The sequence below is a fragment of the Hoplias malabaricus genome, chromosome 3, assembly GCF_029633855.1.
Source record: "Hoplias malabaricus isolate fHopMal1 chromosome 3, fHopMal1.hap1, whole genome shotgun sequence".
NCBI classification, from domain to species: Eukaryota; Metazoa; Chordata; class Actinopteri; order Characiformes; family Erythrinidae; genus Hoplias; species Hoplias malabaricus.
The window spans coordinates 34,090,379-34,109,758 of NC_089802.1; the positions used below are offsets into that span (position 1 = coordinate 34,090,379).

The 19,380-nt window shown below is 40.9% G+C and overlaps 1 protein-coding gene across 1 annotated transcript in view; it reads right to left on the reverse strand.

Annotated features, from left to right (window-relative positions):
* Positions 1 to 5,725: 5,725 nt before the first annotated feature.
* The window catches only part of arid5b (AT-rich interaction domain 5B), a 115,086-nt gene continuing 101,431 nt past the window's right edge, over positions 5,726 to 19,380 (reverse strand). Inside the window, exons 9-10 of the mRNA XM_066665814.1 lie at positions 14,144 to 14,333; positions 5,726 to 10,239 (exon numbers count right to left, since the gene is read on the reverse strand). Of these exons, the coding sequence (XP_066521911.1) occupies positions 8,095 to 10,239; positions 14,144 to 14,333 (2,335 nt within the window). The 3' untranslated portion in view covers positions 5,726 to 8,094. The remainder of the gene's footprint in view (positions 10,240 to 14,143; positions 14,334 to 19,380) is intronic.

Sequence of the window (19,380 nt, forward strand, 5' to 3'; positions counted from 1 at the left end):
AAAGCTCAGCTCCATAAACACTGTCCTCCAGCAGAGGGCTTCTCTCTACCTCTCACACACACACACACACACAGAGACACACACAGACACACAGACTGCAAATCAGCAGTTGAGAAGAACAGAAAAAGTGTCGACTTTGAGTGTGTCTCAAGGTCATTTAAGTTCTGGCTTTAACACTGTGTTCAGCTGAAAGGAGCTCCACACACAATATTTACAAAAATAAAAATAAATAAATAAATTTTAAAAAAGCTAGTAGTTATACAAATTCTGTATTGATTCTTCTACCCTTCATGGAACAGCCTTTACACTGACACTTAGAGGTGTGGTAGAGATTCTATGTTAAAGGGACAGTAGATTTATTTATTTATTTTTTAATTTTCTTCTAATTGATTTTTATAGCACTGTACTGAAATCAATAAGAAAATACTGGGGTTGAAGGGGTCCCCTCCAAAGGTTACCCAGTACACAGTGTTCCTTTAAACGGGACATATTCTACCGTTTTTCCACAAGCTAAAACAATTCCCTCCCCCTTGACATGCATAGTTCAAAATGTGACAAAGAGTAAACAGCACAGCACCGTTCTCCCACTTTGTGAACACAGAACATGGAGCATAAACTGGCACTAACAGGTATTTCAGCTCAGAAAGAAAGTGCTGAAAATGTGTTTGTGGCTTTCATGTATGAAACCAAAATGGCTGCCAAACGGGCTGTAGAGAAATCAGAATGGGCCAAAAAAAAAAAAGTCCAGTGGATCTTTAATGTCAAGTATAAAAACTGTCTACATGTTTAAATATTCATGAAATAAGTTTCATCCCACATTTCTAACATTTATCATCGTCAACATGTTTACACGAGGAGAGACAGAAAGGCCAAACATTCATGAATATCATGGTTGTTAGCTTTGAGTTGATTTCCTTGGCTTGTTCAAACCTCAGCTATTTTTGCTTAAAATACATCTGGCATTTCCCACAAGGTTATTTTTCCTGCCTGGCGGTTTTCCTGTGGTTCTCCTGAGTCAATACTTTACAGAAAGCCTTTAACTCTGGGCCACATCTTCATTAGAAAACATACTTTTTTGCTCTTGTATGAGCCAAGCCAGTGTGGTGAAATGACACTTTTACTGGCATGGCTACATCCGGCTGATAAGTGGATTTATTAGCAGTTTGAGAGGAAGGGTCGGACGCTCTTCATGGTTTTAAATAAAGGAAATTATAAAAAAAAAAAAAAAAAAGACTTTTTTAATGATCCTTGTGGCAGCAGCTGCTCCGTATGTTTTTTATGTGTTTTTAATGAACAGTTGTAGAAAAAGTCACCACTATTGTGCTTGAGGAGCGATGAGGGGAGAAAATAAAACAGGATAAAGGCGAATGGGGGCTGAAATGGTATACCATAGTGGGCAGCACTGATGAATAGCTGGTGCAGTACTGCACAGGGCAGCAGATTATCAGAGCACAGCTGCTGAGTGTAGTATTAAACACTGTCTACTCTGCAGCATGCTGTAACAACTGCTTTCCACATACTCACTTGAATGTAGACAAAGTCTAAAATCCAACTGGCCTTGGGTTAATCAAGCATCCAAACCAACATTGGGGACATCACAATGCCAAGTGAGCTGCCTTCCACCCTAATACACACATAGGTAACTATTTAATTTTTATCAAATGTTTTACTGAGGCAAATTAGTATAATGAGCCACCCTTCACATTCTACTACTATTAGTTCAACATGAGGATTATCACAATAAAGCCCTCCTCCTTTGAACAATACACAGTAAAGCAAACAGTTACCACTAAACACAAGCTAAACAGTTATTTTTAGTTGGCTAGTTTAAACATTAGCCTGAGAAATAACTGTTATCTCCTGCTAACATTACTCAAGTTCGACAAGAAGACTGTTACAACAAAATACAGGTTAAAAAGATAGAAAGTCAGATGTGTGAAACAATATCCTAGCCTGACAGAGCTAGCTAGATGCTAATCTGTAAATAGCTTTGACCTACCTAACAAGAGAACATGACCCAGCATGAATACATTTATATTGATATAAAACTTTGTGCTACCAAATTGTGATTGTTGTGAAATGTATTATTATTATTATTATTATTATTATAACAGTAATAATACAATATTTTAAAGCAAATTTTATACATTAAATTGCAAAAGTGTGCTTTAGAATACAAAGCAAACAGGCTTCACACACCCCGTCCAAGGTATACATTTGCTAAGTGATTCAAAATGAATAATTAACATCAAAACATATTTCCTGCTCCTTGATTGTTTTCACAGAAAATCTGATTTGTTTCCAATTCTTCATTCAGCTTTTTTCCCCCTCCAGAAACATGCTGATACAATCAGCCTCTGGTTAATGAATGACTTCACTGGCTAAAAATATGTTGCTTTTGGATGGTTTCCCCTCTTTTTTCTATCTTTTTTTCCTCTTTTGGCCACAGGGTGTGTAGTAAGATAATGTGTTTGAAACATTGCAGTGTCTCCTCTCGGCCTCCAGGCGTCGCTGCACTCAAACTTCTCTGATATCGTTTTCTTGAAAATTCCTAGAATGGTGCAGTGAGTAAACAAAGTCTGATTATTCCTACGGGTTTCACAATCCACTACAACCTCTCATCTGTCTCACGTCAGTCTTTCTTTCTTTCTTTCTCTCTCTGTGTTCTGTGTTTGGAAGCAGTAGGACTTCACATGTATTTAATTAGCACTCTACAACTCAGCTAACTTTATAAACCTTATCATTTTATATTGAGATGTAAAGAGCAGTTATATAAAACAGTGGTTGTTGTTTCCAAAGGCACAGCCACAAATGAATATACAGAGAACACAAATACATTTTTTTTTAAATACAGTAAATAAAAGTATTGATTTATGAATAAACTTGTAGGAACTTAACTCTTGACATTTAAATCTTGTGGTCTCAAAATATAATAAAAAATATTAAAGAAAAAAACTGTTTTAAAATACTAAATTGTGGCCTGAATATTTACATATGTCGACTACATACATTCAATTATGGCCTCAATATATACATTTGTGGCCTCCAAATTGTATTAGTGGCCTCAATATACACAATATACGCTCAATATATTTGTTGACACAAGAACCTTAACGGCCTCATTAAATTTATTCATGTCAAGAGAAGTTTAACTCTTGGCCTCAGTCCCCTGTATAAATTTGTGGACCACACCTTGTAGAATAATAACAACCATGTCACTTCAGGGCCTCTATGTTTTGCCTCAGCTTCACTGTAGCTAAAACTTACACATGTAAAATATTACGTTTGAAAAGTGATAAACATGAATCACTGCCAAGGTGTGAAGGACTGAAGTTTAAACCAGTCTTTCCAAACAAATGTTTAGGCATTAGAAGTGCACAACAGAGCGAAAATATATCATGGTATTTCAAAACAAATGCTAATGTCTGGTTCGTTTACATTTATATCCAAAGTTTGACATATTAAGGTTTATAAAATGTAGAAATTGGAACATAATCCCTCCTCTGTAACATGATTAAAAGTGTAGGTTTCCTGAGAAATGCGGCCGAATGCTGGAATATAACATTTATTTGTAGTGCAGATGTTTAGTGCTATATTTAAATCTAATTAAAAATGTAGAAAAGTCTAATGTAAACATTCTTGACTCTGTAGTCATTTTCTCCTTTTCCCATATGACACACACACACACACACACACACACATATATATATATATATATATATACATGCTCAGAAAAGCATCCTGTGACTAAATGTGATGTAATTTATCACAACAATGTTAAATGTTGTCATATTTTCCACCCTTGTTAGGTACATTTCAGCAATTCACAAGGCTTTTAGGCGTACAGATACACAATTAGACAACCCCTGGACAAAATATATGTTTATATCATAATCAAAAATCCCTCTTCTAAAAAAGGACACAGTTGCCATTTAAAAACGTTCACATCTGAGCAAAACGTGTGACACAAACTTCATATTTGTATTTTTTCAATAGAAATGATGCACTAATATAATTTATAACTTTGGAACTTGAAAATAAAAAAAAACATGATTCAAAATTATGCATGACTCTATATTAAAAAAAAAACCCAGTGCTGTAAGTCATTTCACACTTCTTCTAATCAGAAATGCATAGATTCAGCTGCTGTGAAAATGGATGTGATTTTCTTGGTAAAACAGTGGATAGATTATTCACAAGTGAATGACACGTAGAAGAGTCTTTCACAGGTCAGCAGTCCAACTGGAGCTTGCCGTTCCTGTGTGGAAAATAATGTGATGTAGGAAACAGGATGATTTCCACCCATTTGCACCCAATGTATATTTTTAATCGCCAAAAACACAAGGCAGGAAATGGGTGCCCTTCTGAGTCAACACACAGCGAGGAACTGTGAAAATGAGAAGTAGCAGAAGTATTCACCTCATTGTGGTCGGAGACTATGTCAAAGACCAATACTGCAGGCTCTTATAAACACGTCGGTCTCAGCTCACTTTCAGTTAAGACTGAAATCAACCTTTTTTCTTTTTTAAAAGGTAGCACTAATCCTTTTTTTCTGATTTGACACAGGTCTGTAGATGTCCCTTTACATGGGCCTCAGCTCAAATCCAAACCCAGCCTATAATTAAAGAAGCTGATGACTAAATCTGATTCAACCACTAGAGGGTGCATCAAAGCTTGGAAAAAAACAAGGCTGGGGTGTTTTACATTTTAATGAAGTGCAGTTATTTCAAGGTTGACATGTTGTTCTCAAAATATTGGACGTATTATTAAGAGCATTTGAAGTGGCGGGCTACATTTCAATCACATATTTTGCTGTGGCCACGCCACATGGCTTCCATTACACGTGCTGCCTCTGACATTCAGAAACCAGAATGTAGCTCGAGCACATTTAGCCATCCTTCGCAAAACATGATCTAAACAAGATGTCTCAATAACCTGCTTAATATGGAGCCAAAAGAGAACCAGATCTGATAAAAGTGCTTAAAAACTGACCGGATTAAAGGGCGGTACGGTTGATTATTGACACGATAACATCACTAAGAGTGGCTTGATGTGACTTTGAATCAATTATTAAGAAGCAACTCATTACACATAACGACTACGAATATTCTGCCTCATGCTTGGGATACTTTTTTTTCCCACCATTTTGATCTAAGAGCTATTTTTATTAAACGCAACAGTCTCCAAAAAACCAGATTCATCACTATTTTCCCATCATTAACATTCCACATAAAACTCAGAAGACAAAAGTTCACTGATGTTTGTGGATAATAAATAAAAGGGAAATATTTGTGCTGCACACATGATAACCACTGGTTACTGTTACCACAGCTTTAAAATAAATCTGAGTCCTCCACCAACAAGTATTTCACATCATAGTGCAAAATGACTGTTTACCGTGTAATTATGAAGAAATTTAGAAGAAATGGTGAAACTCCCCTTTACATCACAGTCTGACACAACACCGTAATTATGTTTAAATGTCTCGACAAACTGGCTTAGTTCCTTTAGAATATAAAATCAGCGAGCAAGACTTAAGTTCTTATACGTCTTCTCTACAATTATTTGTACTGCAGCTAAACAAAAAAAAAAGGGCAAATAAATCAACATTTAAAAATAGCTGAATATTTAGTTTTTACAAGTTTTTTTTTTTAGGAAAAGGCAAAATCCCCTGACCTACTGAGGTCTGAACTCTAACCTCCAAAACACAGCTGGCTGTGACAGTCCAATGCAGAAAGAAGTTCTTTAAATGCTCCTGACAAACATTCTAATTATGGGGGCCTCAAAAAAAAAAAAATTCCCAGCGCTCATTACGGTTATAATGAAGACGGTAAACTACAGCAGATGTGCTCCAGTACAGGGCTCTTTCAGCGTGTGTGTGATTACAGTTAAAAACCAGGGATAACGTTCTCCTCCTGCAGAGACACTGTAGAAACACACCAGCTTTAAATAGGCCGCCTCCACCCTGTTATACAGCAGCTGACGTGTTTCTGTAAGAAGTTTACAATAATCAAGCTACAGTACTGTGAAAAAGTACATTTAATTTCCAGTCAAAACAACCATTATGATATTACAAGTGATACGTCATTCAGTTTCAGAAAACGATAAGAAACATATTGACAAGAAAATCACAAAAACGCCTCCGATATCAAATCAAAGACCGATAGGAGCTATTAGATATTGGAGATGGAACCAGAGGTAAAATGCATTAAACATAAAGAGAAAATGGAACTCCTATCACTAAATTAAAAGTGGGTCTCCTGAATATTTCTCTATATTTTTGTAAATGTCGTTATAAATAGCTGCTGAGGCATGTATTATTTTCTTGTGAATATGTTTTCCTTTATTCTGACCACTGGAGAATTAATAACTGGTACGTAATGGTCATTTTGAGTTTTGAAAGTTCTCTCTCTCTCTTTCCACACACACATTTGAAAAATTAGGTCATTTTCCTCAAGTATCAATTTCAAAACACACTCCACTGATCAGACACCCACATACAGCAAATGCAGAACATGAGTGGATAAAATATATATATATATATATATATTTAAGTTATAAAACAGTTTATTTCTTATTAAAAATGTTACATAGCAACCTTGAGTGCTACTCCAAACACTGCTGGAGCAAATACATTTCTTGAACTTTTAAGTTTAATTTCTCCTACTAATACATCAAAATAAAGGAAGAGGAAAAAAAAAAAAAAGAAATAATTGATTACCCCTAGGAAGATATCACTTTCAAAATGTGTGTTGATACATTTCCAAAATCCTTTGTGCAAAGACATTACTTTTTTTCACTGTCAGACAATTTCTGGTGGTTTCACATCAATTAACATAACTTTGAAAATAACATTTTTTTCCCCCCAAAAAAAGAACTGATCTCTGCCAATACACTTCAACACATTTTAAGGTCAGTTTGAAATCTGTTTTGATTTACTTTTGAACATAAACAATGAGGAGGGGGCTTTCGTGTGCTTCACTAAGTGCTGCTAAACACCCCCCACCCTCGCAAACCCAGGTATAGTCTCAAAATCTCCTGAAAATAATTCCTCTGAGTAAACTGTGATCACAAGTGTGTGCCTGCAAAGAAAAAAAATTCAAATTAAAAGCCACTTTCTGACACCGGAGTAGCCCCTGGACGCAGTACTTCATCCCATCACAAGCGAAGCGATCCCATTTTAGAACTTGCGGTTCAGCGCAGTCAGAAATTACAGTAGCCAGTGAGTATGATACAAAGTGTTTTCAGTTTGCTAGGGTTATGTACAAGCACCTCGGTCCTACATTTGACATACACATTCCACATTGCCCTGGAAAATGGGAGGGAGCCTCGCTGAGTGGGAGAGGAACAGAACGGGATGCCAGTGGATGGTGGTCAGAAAAGTGTGTGAAAACCTATCTCACATTTTATCATCGACGTAGAAGATTCTTTCAAGGAAAGCTTAGTTAGTTATGTACATGTAGCTGTGTAACACACCAATGTTCCGAACTCCGAACTTGTGGTTCTTGTGGTTTGAAGACAATTGAGATCTTAAAGTTTCAACCCTGCAGGGTATGACCTCGCTAAACTACCAAAAAAAAAAATGCAGAGTAAGGATTAATATGTAAAAGGTACAAGAGTTCACCAGGCAGCTCTCCCCTGCATCGTGTCAAAATAGTGTTTCAAACCGGAGTTCTGCAGATTGATTGAAATAGCATTGTTTTGATTGCATTTGCATTGCATTTATCACTTGGTTTATATCCTTTGGGCACCCAGAAGTTCAGGGAGAATTCCTGCTCCTCTGTTGGGATACAATACCCTCCGCTATCTGCGGCGCTCCTGCTAAGGCGATCCTTATTCAAACCAGATTGACGCCTGCAAACAGCGCAGTGAGAACAAGACACAATCAGCCCAGCTGTCCCATGTTCAAGGAAATGTGCAAATCATAAACTTGAGTGGCAAAAACAAAAACAGAAATAAACTGCTCCTTATTTTAAGCGTCTATACGACACGGCTAGCTGTGTAGTTGGCAGCATGGCCGTGCTAAACTGGAAATAGTGACCTTTCGAGTGAGAGTCAGGAGTGTCTTCTAGGTCTCCCCAGTTATCGGCATGTCTAAGAGAGTTTGGTGCTGGGATGAACTGAAGAGAGCTGTGGGGGACTGAAAGCTGGCTGGGGGTTGAGGGCAGACATAGGGTAGATGCCGTGATGAAGAATATCCCCGTAAGAAGTCCCGACAGGGTGTCTGTACAGGTGGGCTGGGTTGGCCGCCTGGGCCAAGAATTGTCTCTGCATCATTATGGAATGAATGGCGAAAGGAGGCATGAGTGGAGAAATGACAGCCTGGTTCTTCAAGTACTGCAGTGGATGTGAGTAACCGGGGGGGACATGAGGTCCCAGGCTGTCACACATGTCCTGCACCTGAGATACGAAAGCCCCAGGGTACAGTCCTGGGAACACCGGGGAGTGCAGGGGGAACTTGTGTCCCTCAGCAGCATAGCTGTTGATATGCACCGCGTGTGCCGGCTCGGCCGGCTTCATGGATTCGTTGTCGGGCTCCGGGGTCCGCACTTTTACTGGGATGTCTCTAGGCGTGGAACAGTGCATGGGCGTCACCGCCCGGATCTTCTTCTCGGTGGGTCCGTTCTCAAGCTCATCCAGGTTCCTTTTTAGAGGCCGGGCTGCGCCAACATTCTGTGGGCTGCATTTGGTGCTCAGGATGGGCCGAGCCATCTCTTCGACCTTGTAGCTATGCGTCTCTTCTCCCCGGTTGTTCTGTGCTTTGGGCTGGGGTTCTGCGACCTTTTTGGGATTGGAAACAGTCATAGGAGGGACCCTGCAGGCTCTGGGGTGGTAGTCCAAGCTTGAACTCTGACCACTGCCTGCTGAAAAGAGAGGAGTGCTTTTGCTGTCTTGTTGCATTATGGAATGTGGGAGGCTGCACAGAGATGAGGCGGAGTTGGGCAGTTTGGGCGGAGATGCCTTGGGGAGGCTCAGGTCTGTTGGTTGCTCCTCCGTCACCCTTTCACTGGGAGGACCTTTTTCTTTTTGATGGAGACGGGCACAGTACGTCAGACCCCCGTTGTCTGCCTGCTGGTTCTGGGGGAAACCGTGGGCAGTGTCAGAGTCCCGTGGGTAAGCCTCTCTGCTTAGGAACTTGCTCAGCTGTTCCTTACTTAGATGGTGCTCCGTCTGCCGGTAGAGGCTGTGAAGATGTGGTGAGGAGTAGAAATCCCCAAGGAAGCTTGGTGCTTGTCCTGAACGAGGTATGTCTGTGGATTTCTCCACACTGGAATTAGAGTTGGTCCTCGCTGCGTACGACTCTCCTGTGGGGCTGGTCTGAGACTGGTGCGAAGATTGGTGCTGCACTGGATCGGAAGGATAATCTCCCTCACCGCACGGCTCTCTTGTAGACGTCTCTACGGAAGGCCTCCTCTCCTCGCTGCCTCGAGACTTGAAACTCTGAGCATGCTGAATGACAGATGGACGTTTGATCACTACACTTGCCTCACTTGCAGCGGAAGGGACCTGGGGGCCATGCTGTCCAGCTGCTGCTTCATCCGTGCTGTTGGCTGATACCTTTTTGTTGACTAACGGGGGAGGTGGACCATAGGGGTAGTTATTGGTCACACCAGTGCCACTGACCTGGGACAACATCTTTTTCTTGGCTAAGGGGGACATGATGCCAGGATTGCTTCTAGGATAGAGCAGCGAGTTATAGTTGAAGCTCTCTTCCTTGGTGGGAAGTTCGGCCCTCTCTGTTGGAATCTCTGGCACTGAAAGGGGCTGCAAGGGTCTTTGCTTCAGTGTTGGTAGCACCATTACTACATGGTTCTGATTCTCTTTTGAGCCTGCCTGTTCCATATCTCCCAAGTTGAATGGAGGTACCTTATACTCTGGGGTCCCGTGCTGCCATTGGTCCTGTGTGTGAGGGTGGGGGAAGGGATGGGAATGACGTAGTGGCATGGAGACAGCAACAGGGAACACATCAGAGTCCTCGGATTTGAGAGGTGTGCCGTCCTGCGGAAGGGACGCGTGCTTGCTCCTACTGATTGGTTCATGTGGGTCGCTGTCCCAGGGGGCTTTCTGGAACACCAGTTTGTCTTCTTCCTCCTTAATGATCAGCTGCACGTCACCGTCCTCTGAGGTGGGACTGTTCACCTCGGACTCCCTCTGAGCTGGAAGTTGGCACTGCTGTGCCTTCTGCTTCGCCAGCACCTCCTCCTGAATATGCTCCTTGTCTTCTATGTCCTCTGCACCCTGAAAACACAAGCACAGGGAGACAACAGGCCACTTTATCACTGAATTGGATATTTGCTGGAGCACTTAATCTAGCTTTACTCTACTAAATGTAAATGTGTGTAAACCCACCCTCAAGGTCCCATAGTCTTTCAGCAGAGGCCCTTATGGGAAATTGGGCTCAGCAGAATCCTAATATCACATGACGCTGTGATAGTTGTTATTCGCAGTTGACAGATGACATGATGTCTGACTACACCAGGATCTAAGCTAATGGTAGTGTATTGTTAGCGTTGGGGATGGATCACAAGCATCTCACCCTATGACCCATTTGTTTGAGGCTTTTCCACTGCAGGGTTCTTACTGTACTCGGCTCTACTTGCATTTTGGTCCCTGGTACTCGGTTGGCTTTCCATGACGACAGCTTCTATGTGACTTGCAGCTGGTGACATTTCTTTAATGGGAAATGCAGGCTTTGGAAACCACAACAACTGCGACGGTAAGGTTTAGTGTTGTTTACTCATCGTGTATTTGTGTGTTGTTGTTGTTTTTTGGGACATAACACATATCCGCACACCATCTAGCTCTCTCTGGAGTCTTTTGTCGGCTCCCAGTTCAAGGACCACTTTGTAATTTAACAAGCTGCTGTTGTAAATTGAATAAAAACAAATGTGATCTCTACTGTACCCAGGAGGGTTTTACAAATGGCTAGTTTGTCCTGGGTGTCTGCATTATGTTGTAATTAACAAGTCTCACTGGCCAATCAGCGCTTTGCAATGCTTACACATCACCATTTAGTCACTACTCGGCTCGCTTGGAACCATAAATCAGCAGGTACTAAAAAAGTATCCGGTTCCAATGACCAGGTACCAGATTTGCCTAGTGTAAAATAAAAAAAAGCAGAGTAGAGACGAGTCGAGTAGTGAAGGCACCATGCAATGGAAAAGCACTATATGAAACTAAATTAAAAAGGTGCTAAATCTGTTCCATTCATTTTCTGGACAATGTGGTGTTCGAAGGCTTAAAATAATTTTAAACATGGTGGAAGTTTACAGGCTGTAAGGTACTAATCATTACAAAATGACGAGCTATTTTTTCACCTAATTTTCACTGTCGATTATCTGCAGTGAACTGTCACCTGTTTTTGAGCCACTGTGGGTCTGGTGGTCTGAGGCTGCCCATATCCCCTGGCAGTCAGAGGCCATTGGACACTGGCCCCATTGGACTAGTCTGCAATGAGTCCCTGTGTCAGCCCTAAGAGCTTCTTCCACTTCCACATAGAAAGGCAGAGGGGATGAAAAATCTCTTTCATAACTGAGATAAGAGGTGTGGTTTATAGAGCCCTGCTGGACCACCTCTCCCGAATCAGTGATGTACAAATCACTCCTGAAATCCCTGAAATGCACTCTGCTCTTAATGAAAACTGAAATTGAGTAGTCAGCATAGTTCTGCCAAAGTGACAGCGCACATTTGCTGCTGGCCTTAAGATCCAGTACCTCATGTCACAAAGCAGTTTGTGCACTCCAGGCACAGTGACTTCAGATGTCTTAAATGATCAGCTCCACCCCTCCATCGAGTATGAGGTTGGAGAAAGGCGCAGATGTTTCATGTCAGTCATGGAGCTTTATCACTACACGGTACCTACTTGACTCTGGTCCTGCTACCTGGAACCGGGTACTTTTTTTTTTTTTTTACTTGCAGAGAGCTGATTTGTCAGAGAGACAAAATACAGATATTGTGCATAAATTAGCTGTTTCAAAAAAAAAAAAAAAAAAAGCAGTAGAGAGCACAATAGTTTCCGACCCAGAATGACAGCTTGTAAAATTATACCGTAGTCTTTTGAAGTGGTTCAAATGCTCCTTGGATCAGTGGCCGCTGAAAGAATCCAGTGAGAGCTGAATGTAACAAGGAACAAAAATCTCTACTGATCTGTCTAAACTGAGGCATGGCTAAACTGTGTTTAGTCCCAAAAAACAACAACACACACACATTACAGCTGCCATTGTGGTTTCCAAAGCCTGCGGTTCCCATTAGAGATGGTGTTTTGAGACGTCACTTGCTACATTTCGGGTTGGGGGTGGTGGGGGTAACTGTCAAATAAAAAAAAAACTACCAAGAACAAGGTCCCAAAAAGCTTGTAGAGCAAAGCAGAGCTGGGTAGGTACCATACAGTGGAAAAGCACCATTAAACTAAAGTTTTGATTAATCTGTTTAATTTTGTTTACGTTCTCAACCAAATAAGTATGAAAATTCGTACGAATGATGGCTTGTGTATAAACCACATTATGCCGCTCCCAAACAACAGGTCCCACTTGTCTTCTGTAGACATTTGAAAAGGAACAATACCCTTATCTGGTGTCTGATTACACACAGTTAAGCTATGCACAATCTGTATGGGACCAAGAAAAAGGGACTCAAGTCTGTTCTGCTGATAAAGAACATGAGTGAATATTGTGTTGCTGATGACCCCTGACCTGGAGGCTCATTGAATCTCCTGCCCTGGAGGCTGTGCTCTGACATGCCCTTAATACAATGTCAAAAGAGGGTCTTAGAAGCAAGTGACTAACAGCCAAGATTACACAGTTGTAATGGGGTGTGACTGCCTGTTGGCAAGTCACGTATCTTTCAATAGCCCTGATTGTCTTTGGAGCCTGAGGAAAAACTAAATTAACAAGAGCTCACAACGCTCTGATTCTTACCAGAACAGCATGCCTATATTTGAACATGTCCTGATTATATTCCATTGACACAGGAGCCGTGAGACAAATCCCAGCACCTGCTTCTAAAAGATTTCTCTTACAGCGGAGATCTATAGCTTAGGTTGAAATGTTAAAAGTATCCCCCCCCACCTCCCTCTACATTTTCTCCCTCTCTAGCCATTCACTTTGGCTCTGCCTCAAACGGAGAATTCCATTTTCATTTTCTCCCTTGTACAATGTACAATCAATTATCTGGAGAGGGCTTTCAAATTACAGAACATACCAGACAGATGAGCTAGGCATGCCACTGGAAAAGCAGCCAGCCCCCTACAACAGCCTCCTTTGTTTCCACACTGCAGCCGATCACTCATTTCATGCGCGGCAGAAACGAATATGTGCTGTGCAGCTCTGAAATGTGTCGAAATCTGACACTTCAAGAGAAAAATTCAAACAGTCCTTTCATCTTCTCTGTAATCATTTGGTTATTCATGTGAAAATAATAACTCAATTTTCATTCCGCTCGCGGAGAGTGGTGCGCCTGCGTACACACCCCCACTCTTTTTTTTTTCTGATTTTCGCTTAACTGGAAAGACATTTGCAAATCACCATGGATTTATTGGCTTTCAGGGATAAAAATAAGCCTGTGGTTTATATAAGAACTAAAATATGGCATCAATTCACTTGGCACGTAATCGACGGTCGGACCTGATAGCAGCGTTTCCAGCACAGCCCTCTCTTTAGTGACGCTCTGCACACAATGGGTCTTGTCAATAACAGCAACTTGGTCATGATCTTTTCTCCTTCACTTGATTTGTGTGGAAAAACTCAGAGAGGGAGAGGGAGAGAGAGAGAGAGAGAGTGCCTAGTGTGCTCCAGCCCTTCAGTTCACAAGGAGAATATAACTGAATCAGGCAAAGCGTAAAAATCGCCTGGAGTCAGCGAGGCAGGGAAATACCATTTGATTTACCACGCTGTAGCGCAGCGGTCAGAGCCTCCAATTCAGCTCAAATAATTATGTTAAAACCAGCTGCCTCTGACAGTGCTATTCTTACAGGTCTTTGACGGCTTATTTGTTAAAGAGACAAAAGACAGCCAGCCTGAAGTGGCCTGTCGTTTTTCTTTTTTTGGGTCCCACCCCTACCCCCGTCTCTCTATTTCTGTGTGTTCTGGAAAGAAAAGTGTTGCGCTGCAGCATTCAGAGTTCAGTGAGAGAACTGGTAACTGACCAGCTCTGGAGCTTTGGCTGTGACGTCACTCCGGCCTTTCTGATTTAGCTCGTCTTTGGGTCGCTTCATGCCCGGGACCTTTGTCCTAACGCTCCCCTCCTGGGCGCTGGCCTCCTGCTTTCGGGGTTTGATGGGTGGTAGTGGCTTGTCCTCTTCTCCTTTCGTATATCTCTCATAGGGCAGAATTAGCCTGGGGAGAGGGGAAGTGAGACAGGTTAGCACTCTGGCCTAAATACCACCAAATGACTCACTGAGTGCTCTTTTCGTATTCCGCTTGCTCTCGTACCACATTAATAAGCCCTGTCTTCATTCTGCTGGAACAATGACTGGTGAGGAGTTGCAGGAAAATGCATCTGCTTTTTCAATCACAATATTCAACGGCCACCATTTTTTTGCCTCAGCCACACACTGATTAAAGCAGGTTATAGACGTAAAAACAAACACAGCCGGCGTGTACAAAATGTACTCTGTGACGAATCTGCCTCAGGGATTAGTCTCTTTTGACAGAGAAATAACTGTTATTATTTAAGGATTAAATTAAGTAGAGAACACACTAGCAAGATATAAGAAACAAGGCTTACTCTGATTGGCTGAGCCATATTCAAAGCTACTTTAAAATCCATATGCACATTTAATCAAATGAATGTTGTATCCTGTATTCATGCAGTGTGATCCTATTATAAAGCATGGGACATATTTTTGAGGAATATGCATCTAAATATTTAAAATGATCCTTTTAAAATGGTACACAACATCACCATTTGTAGGTGCTTGCTTTATTTAACAGTAAATCCGTCTAATGGAACACACTGCCCACAGTGCTCACCTGGGCACATTTGAAAAGTCCTCCTTCGCTGTTTTAAAAATTCAGTATAAATTAATGAACAAAAGTTGTTTATTTAATAGTTAGAACCATACTCTGCATTTTACATGGTTGGTATTAGCATTTTAATAGTTTTACCATTGTAATTTCTCTCTCTCTCTCTCTCTCTCTCTCTCTCTCTCTCTCTCTCTCTCTCTCTCTCTCTCTCTCTCTCTCTCTCTATATATATATATATATATATATATATATATATATATATATATATATATATATATATATATATATAGTGATATGTGTGGGCCAAGGGAAATAAATATGAATTTATATATTAGGGCTGTCAACTGATTTAAAAAAAAAAAAAAAAAAAAAATACATATTAATCACACAACTGGCTGCAATTAATTGAGAGCAATGTTTGATGTTTAAATGTAAAATAAAATAATCAATGTGACATTAACACAATGGAATTACATTTATATTAGTGGTGTCTGTCGATTAAAACATTTAACCACAACAAAGTGGTTACAAAGCTAAAATGCTCATACTTCTGTGTGATTTTGGGAGGGAAATGAATGTGTAGTGAGAGAGAGAGAGAGAGAGAGAGAGATGGGTAAGAGTTTGTTGTGATATTTAATACATATATCAGCGTTAAAAAATGTCTCCCTTTTGAACTCAGCAGTAGCGATGCTGTGTTTACATTACTAAATAAAACCTCTAATATGTCACTAGACTGTAAAAATAATGAATTATGGGAGGACGTTGTGGTAATGTTTCATTAGCTTTAAAAAATAACCACTTTATATTCCTGCATGCATTAGCGTGCAATAACTTGCTAATTCTGGCAGCACTTATATATGTGTGTGTGTGTGTGTGTGTATTCGTCCCAGAACATGGGAAATCACTAAGGCCCAAGGAGTAATCATGCACACGCTCCAGTATCTTTCTCTAATTCCTTGCTCTCAATGAGGCATGCAGGGCAAATAAGGGAAAAAGCACTTGAACCTAATTAAAAGAATTTCAGTTCCCTGCAGCTGATGACATATGCTCCCCTCACTTGCCCCTCTTTCTGCCTCCTCACCACACTTTCCTTAACCTGTACCTGCCTCACCCAGCCGAAGCCAAAAGGTTACAGCATGTGAATATGATGGATATACCACATGCAGCAGAAGCATTTATTGCTCTTTGTCTAATCCTGAACTGGATTCACATGGAGATCCAGGCGGTCGCTATCAGCCTTGTCTCTGGCTTTTGCTGATGGAGAAGCTTGATAGAGGCTGCGGTAATTGGATGGGGTGATACATAGTGCTGTAATCTGCCGCTCGGCTCCCGCGGTTTGAAGTTTTATAATGTAGCTCGGCGTGATTAATGAGACCGGGTGGGAACTGTCAGAGGCATCCAGAATTATAAATATCCACAGCGAGATGCCATCTATAATCAAAATAAAAATTCTACATCTCTCGCATCGTGATCTGGGGATGCCAAAGAGGAGCCGACAGAATCGGAGATGCGCTAAATACGTCAGGCCTCTCTATCTCAATTATTTAAAGGCTATTGTTGTTATTGTTTTATTTTCTTCCTTCTTTCTTTTTCGAAAGCTCATATCTCAAGAATCTCCTTCATACTGTGTGATCCCCCCCCACAAACTCTCTCTCTTTTTCCCCTTTATCTCTCCTTTCTTCTGCTGTTTAATAAAATCTGCAAGGCATCTCTAGAGGAATTCATTTCCGCTATTTTGCTTGGCTGAGTGTTTACTCAACAGCAAGGCCGTCCAGGCCTTCTTGGAGCTGGGGCCGGCAGGGCCGCACTGAGCATGCTCAGGCAGGGGGAGGCATGCGGGAGAACTATGCTAGCTGGGGTTTGGCAGCCGGCCAACGGCAAAGCTAAGCAGGAGCCCAGAGGGAACATTCATCTTCAGATCCCATTACCAAAAGAGTTTAAACATGTTACAGCTGCTAAAACTGGAAAACGGCTCGCTCCACGCGGTCAAATCAAAATAGCAGGCAGCTGCCAAATACCTGATTCCCACTGTAATGTTTCAGCTCGTGTTTATATAATAGAGGCATAATAAGGCACACAATGACTTATCTTGTTTGCAGCGCTGGTATCTTTAATAACACAAACCTGCCCCCGCCCCTCCCTCTCGTGCCCTCTCTCAAAGCCTCCAACACCCCTGGGAGCCCTCTCTAAGCTTTAAGCTGGTCTTGTGACCCTCTTTTAGTTTGTGTGCAATGGCCAAAATTAGGCTTTTTTTCTGACCTCATATTTCCATGTTTTTAAGTTGCTAGGGATAATTGATATCAGATGTCACCGCTTCATTGCTGTATTTACGTAACCACTGAGATTAAAATGGAAATAGTCCCTACTCCAAGGTGAGGAGTCAGTGAATAAATTCCAACAAACTCCCTCATTAAAACAAACCCAAAAAAAAAAAATAAAAAGTTCACTCCCCATATCCATGTATGGTCATCCAATCACTGTTCCTTTCCAATGTGTTTTTAGTGTGTTATTCAGTTGAAGGAAAATCTGCGCCTTACAAGTAAGGCCACAACATATTTCCTTCGTGAAGGAGGGGGGAAAAATGCTTTTAAGAGGTCGCAAGGGCCTGCATGACTTTAATTTCTGAATTTTTTGTTGTTTTTCATTGAGCTCAGCAGCTGGCAGCTAGACAGCAACATAGCTGCATTCCATACAGCTGGTGAGCGGCAAAGCGCCAAGAACAGGAAATCTGCAATTAAATGTTCCTTTATGAGAACAAGGGAGAGGAGAGAGGGAAGAGGGAAAGAGGGAGGAGACTAAAGAACAAGGAAAGAGAAAGAGACAACATTAAATGGACTGAAAAAAAGAAAAAGAATGGGATAAAAGCTATGGGATAGCCACTTGTTTATAAGCAATAATAAATGTAAGTTTGTTTATTGCCAGGACAAGGCATCTTTGTGTGATAGGGAATGTTGCCGGAATCAGTTTTACTGGGAAATGAACCAGAACCATTATAGTCCTAATGTGAACTCGCTCCAGAGACACAAAAAATAGCTTCAAGTGCCTGCACAAAGTACTCCATTTACTGTACTCGGAAACATAGCACACACACCCCCCCCCTTTTCCTCCCCATGCTGTCAACAACCCACACCATCTCCAGAGTGACTGATTACATCTCTGAGCATGAGTTTAACTTAACGGTGACGCTGGGGCCTGCCAGCAAGCTTGGGGAAGGGGAAAAGGGGAAGCGGGGGGTTGACATGCTGAGTGAGTCTTTCACATCAGCCTATGTCTATGCCTATATCAGTCCATTACAATCACCATTCCACCTCAATAAAGCCCTGCTACCTCAGAGGCCCCAGGACTCCTCTCTGTATTTTCACATTCTCAGCTGGATGAAGGGCACGGCTTTAAAAAGTCACGGTGTTGGTAGGGCTGAGTGCTGATGGGGCTTTTGTGGAATATCCAAATAGATACAGTTGTGCGAATCTGAAAAAGAGACACACATTAATTAGGAAGGTTCCTAAATCTAAGGATCTCATTCGGCTCCTTGAAAGCTTCCTGTAGTGTGTGTGTGTGTGTGTGTGTGTGCGGGTGTAAGTTTTGTATGTAGCGCTGGACGATATTGCCAAAATTGATATCATGATATATTTCTAATTTTTGATCGATACGATATAGTTCCGATATTGAGATGAACAGTATAAAACCAATAAATAAAAAAGAAACATGACATCACCATCAAACATGAACCTATTGGCTTTGTCAATATTAACATTTTTAAACTAAATTTTAAACTGAAAATGTGTTTAAAAATCATATCATTGATTAACATTTTATATTGTGATATATATTGATATTGGATTATCGTCAAGCCCCCAGCACAAAAACGGCAGAAATTATAATTAAGAAAATTATACTCCTTTTCCAATACTTGCTTTAATTCTAACCAAAACATCTGCAGGCCTACCTTTCAATGCCTCTAGTACACAGTGCACTTCCAAAGTTCAGTCTCATTCTCTGAGGTTTTCTCATGATCCAATTAATGTTTTTTTTATACATTTTAACACATTTAACACATTTATACTCATATGTCAAGGACAGATGCAAACACCTGTGGATTTTGTCAGATCTGAACTGAGAGTGGAGCTTGGTTTTCTCCCGTTGCTTAAAGATGAAAGAGTTTCAAAGGATTCTTTTACACATTGTTTCAAATTCTGCTCTGGAAACTGCTGTGTGTCATTTTCCTTTGACTTTCCCCTTCTTTATAGAACCAGGTTATATTTACAAGGGACTTTCAGTAAGTTCTCTGTATTGATAGGAGATAAAATACATATGAAGTTTATGATTTCTTTTCTTCTTCTATGAAATCATACTTCTGTATATCTGTTAGATTAACAATTATCTTTTTATTTTCCTGGAAAAAAACATTTACTTGAAA